The sequence below is a fragment of the Cibotium barometz genome, chromosome 6 (genome assembly GCF_041138505.1).
Source record: "Cibotium barometz isolate CiBa-2024 chromosome 6, ASM4113850v1, whole genome shotgun sequence".
Lineage (NCBI taxonomy): Eukaryota > Viridiplantae > Streptophyta > Polypodiopsida > Cyatheales > Cibotiaceae > Cibotium > Cibotium barometz.
The window spans coordinates 33,763,277-33,767,650 of NC_141051.1; the positions used below are offsets into that span (position 1 = coordinate 33,763,277).

At 47.3% G+C, this 4,374-nt stretch overlaps 1 protein-coding gene across 1 annotated transcript; it reads right to left on the reverse strand.

The window, feature by feature from the left end:
• Positions 1 to 288: 288 nt before the first annotated feature.
• LOC147637664 (indole-3-acetic acid-amido synthetase GH3.5-like) lies at positions 289 to 2,751 on the reverse strand. The gene is made up of 4 exons (XM_086799492.1): positions 2,315 to 2,751; positions 2,113 to 2,214; positions 1,165 to 1,991; positions 289 to 1,077 (listed from the first exon to the last, which is right to left on the reverse strand). The coding sequence occupies exons 1-4, from the start codon at positions 2,638 to 2,640 to the stop codon at positions 416 to 418; spliced, it is 1,917 nt and encodes a 638-aa protein (XP_086655618.1). The 5' UTR covers positions 2,641 to 2,751; the 3' UTR covers positions 289 to 415.
• Positions 2,752 to 4,374: the final 1,623 nt, after the last annotated feature.

Genomic DNA, 4,374 nt, shown 5'->3' on the forward strand with positions numbered 1-4,374 from the left:
CGAACCACACCCAAGCGTACACCCATTGGTCCTCCATTCATTTTGAAAAAAGTCTCTTTTTTTTTTTACGTTCACTTATTCATGAGTTTAATTAACGTCACCGACAAATTATCATAAGTTCAAGTAAAATCCCTTTTTAAATCAGACCACAAGAGTCTGTAATCCCCCCCCCCCAAAAGTGCTTAGCTTTGAAACTATTTTGAGATTAGAACTTTCCTTAAGAATTGAAGATTATGTTGTGTGATTAGACAACTCTAGTTACGATTATGTTTTGATTAGACAATCCCCTTTCCAAAATGATGCTCTGATTGCTTTCATTCACACGTATGTAATCATACAAAAGGGCGTAATCACAGCAAGACATGACAGAAATTTTCAAGACACTTATGTGCCCCCAATTTGATCGCATCCTGACTTATGACACGAAAAATTCTTCATCAGCGGCGCCAGCTGGGGGCTGGATGGGCGCTTCCGCCGCACTGCTAAGCCACTCGCGGCGGCCGGGCGCCCAGAACGGGCACTTTGGGCTGAAGAAGCTGTGCGACGCTCTCGAATTGAGCAGTTCCACCATGGGCGAACACTTGACGCACCTGGGCGTCTTGTACTGATTGATGGAGGCCCCTCTCGCCAGACAGTAGTCCATGAGAGCGTCGAAGGTGCGCGGCTTCACCACTCTTATCTCCAAGGGCCCAATCGATTTGTCCGATACTCGCCCTTGCCGGTAGACCGAGTCCAGACAATCCTCCATGGCCAGGCAGCAATCCTCGAAGACAGAAGCGTCCGGCAGTCCCTCCGGCCCGCAGCTCAGCTCCCAAAAGAGCACGTAGTGCCCCGGAATCGTTGAAAGGTCCGCATAGCTCGTATACTCAACCAGCCGGCAGTCAGTGCCACTGATCAATGCTGCATCCAAGTGCTTGGACGTGGCCGCCTTAATCGCCCTCTGCAGCGTCTCCTCGTCCGTCTTGTCGGAGTCAATGCTCAAGACGACGTTCTTCCGGCACACGAAACGAAATTGCGGTGCCTTGTTGTGAAAGCCAGTCACCTGCAGAACGTCACCCACTCGGTACCGATACAAACCTGCAGAAATCCGTAAGAATCTTCAGGCAAAACATTCCGAAACACTTACATTGTACTGCATCGAAATTCAGTGAGATTACTGCTTACCTGCGTAGGTAGTAATCACGAGCTCATACTCTTCGCCCATTTTCACGTCCACAAGATCCACCAATTTGGAAGCCGCAACATCATAGGCTGGGGAGCGGGCGACGCCGCGTGCCGCTTCGTCAACTGAGAGGGGAAGGAACTCGAAGTACGCCATGTTGGGTATAAGTGTATAAGAGACAGCAGAGGGCGGACAAAGGGGGCTGAGGTTGAGGCCAAAGTAGCACTCGGAGGAGGCGTACATAGTGGAGACCAGTGGCAACCCACCAGAGTAGTAGTCAAGGGTGGGGATGTACTGGGCCATAGAGCCCGTCACAATCACGTCCACATATTTGGCACGTGACCAAAGGCGCTGTATGATGCCTTGCCACGACGGCTGCCGGCACTCCGCCTTTACCTCCCTAGCCAGCGCCGCATCTGGCCTCGCCATCAACGCCTCTACAGCCAGGCGCAAAGCCGGATCGGAAACCGTGCCTCCAGTCAGCCTGCCGGAACGTATGTCACGGACTAGCTCCGGCCACCGGTCCTGCAGGAATCGAATCGCTCGCAGAAAGCCAGAGGCGAAGACGGCGCCGATACGGACCACCTCCGAACGTTGGATGAGCCCACAAAGCAGTTGGGAGTACATACTTTGGACGGCATCCTGGCAAAGTACGGCCTCGACGGGGCTTGTGTACTGGTTTCCTGCTACCTCCGCCTGGCGGCGGAACCATTCGCTCTTGTAGTAGCTTGTTAAAACGGGCCGAGCAAGCAGACCACCGGGCGTTTTGGTCTCGGACTTGACGAACAAGAAGTACAGTCCTTTGCCCTGGTCAAGACCCTCCACAAATCTACAGCACACACAAGCGATAAACACCATGGATCAGTGCTGCGATTCCTCTCAAAACTGTGCCTCATTGTCATTGTAAGCTTTTGAGACATTCATGCGGCCAAATGAGAAGAAAGACTTACTGGCTCATCACCGGCATAAGCAAGCTATACAGCAAGCTCCTCCTCTCGAACTCATCTTCAATTGTAGGCATCAGCTTCCTCTCGCCGGCAGAAGTGCCGGAGCTGCGCCACAATCACAACACATCATCAAACTCAACTCCACCAAGCTGATCATAAGGCGACAGTTTCCCGATGTCAAAAACCCTCTGTATGGTCGTCATACCTGGTGAGGAATTCGGATACGGGATGCGCCGAGAGGATGGGCGACTTATCTCCGTTTGCGATACGCTGGATGTCCGGCTCCAAGTCCTCGTAGGTGACGAGCGGAGCTAGGCGTTTGAATGTGTCCCGGTCGGTGCAGCCGTGAAGCCCAAGCCTACGCAGGTACTCCGTGTCGGAGTTCCGTGCGAGGATGGAAGAAAGGACGTCACACTGGACGCTGTCGGCATTGCGGGTAACGGTCTCGATGAACTCGAGAGGGGCTGTGTGTTGAGCGTCGAACTGAGGGGGGCGGGTTGGTGGGATGGTGGATGGGGGAGCAGCAGGCATGGCTAAGCTTTTTGTGATTATGGAGCAAAATCTATGATTAGCAAGAGGGAGGGAAGGACACTCTGATCTCACGGCTCGCCAAGCATCCCAAGGCTGTGTAGGACTGGATCCACCAGTGCTCTAGTATATATAGGCACCTTGCCGCCTGCTTCACATATAGTGCGCGCAGTGGCAACAGAAGATCGTGCGACATTCGGCGGCTCCCTCAGGCTCCCGTCCAGTGTTTGTGGGCCGCACCTCGCCCTTCCCGCACGTGGACTTCCATGCTGTCCAGTGTTCGAAAAAAACCGGGGTATAGTGTAATTTGCACTTGCAGATTTTTAAAATTACCTTCAAATTTGAAACTTAAGGGTACAAAAACCTGCAGATTTTGAGGGGTTGTAGAACAAAAACCTTCAAAATTTGAAAATTTTCTTTATAAATAATTTCACAATTTTTAGATGAAGGTTTTGTACTTTTTGGGAAAATAGTTTTTTTCGAACACTGATGCTGTCCCTCGTGAGTACGTGCGTGGTCCCCCCTCTCCTCGTAAGCTCAGGGTCCCACCACGGTCGGCATGATAATCCTGGCTAACTGTCCTCATGGCCACTAGTCAGTGCTATGTTCCGATCTAGCAACAGTTCACGCTCAACTTTCAAACCTTCACGGACCGTCAAATCTCAAAATTCCAATTTCCCAACCTCAAAAGTCTAGATAGAGCCTTAATAAATAAACAATCAACCATTTCTCTACATGATTGGCGTCCTTTATACTCAAAACAACTAAATATGACAGTCAATTAGTCAATGTACAAATTGCAATTCTAGGGCTTGTTCTTGCCTAGAGTCGTGATGGGCAAAAAATTATGCAGTTCTCGCTACAAACTTTTAGCAAGTTGGTCCACATCAATTTATTGTTCGAAAAAGGGTGCCTCAAATTCTCTTGCAATTCAGTTTAAATATTCAAATGGATGGTCGAGATCTTATGGGACGCTTGTAGACAGTAATATTGCAAGTTGTACTCAGCTTTGGTCAAATGTTAACATGCAGTGTGTTTAAATTTATTCTTTGACCATTGCATTAATTTTTTAAAGAAAATACAAGAAGGATGTTTACAACATGTAAGTGAGTAGCTTGCATGTGCAATAGGCTCTAGATTAACTATAGGTATAAATTTATTTCTTGAAAGTAGTATAGCAACCTTGAAAATAGAGCCTAGTGTTGATGAGACCAATACACTTCTAACAAGATGTCACATGCACTAAGCAATATGCTCCAAATGTACGAATGCCATCCAAATGTTTGGGTAGTGAAAATGTGTGAGGCTTCTTTAGCGGCCAGTTTATAAGAGTACATTTCTTCAATGAAAAAAGTTGGAGAAATACTATTTTCATATAGGAAGCCATCTCATATTCGATTTAAAGTGTATTATGTACAAAAAAAGCCAAAGGCGAAATACAACTATGTTGATGTAAGCTAAATATAACTATGTTGATGCAAGTAAAAAGACATTTATATTAATCCAAAAATGTCATGATCATGAAGGCAACTGAGAGGCAAGTTACGTAGGTCAACAGGGTAAATTTTTAGTTACCATAATCCAAAAAGGCCATAAAGGAAAGTTACAATGATAGATGGCTATATATAAAGCACAAAAGATCATCTAGAGCTTATTTTAAAAAAACTAGTTCTATGTGTCTCTATAATAAATATTCACCCTCCTTATTGATACTCATCAATCATGCTCCTCATTAGC

Coding starts and splice junctions, on each gene's coding strand:
- LOC147637664 (XM_086799492.1), bottom strand. CDS start 2,640: ATGCCTGCTGCTCCCCCATCCACCATCCCACCAACCCGCCCCCCTCAG. Junction 2,215..2,314: donor GTATCCGAATTCCTCACCAG/GTATGACGACCA, acceptor ATTGTGGCGCAG/CTCCGGCACTTCTGCCGGCG. Junction 1,992..2,112: donor CTTATGCCGGTGATGAGCCA/GTAAGTCTTTCT, acceptor TGTGTGCTGTAG/ATTTGTGGAGGGTCTTGACC.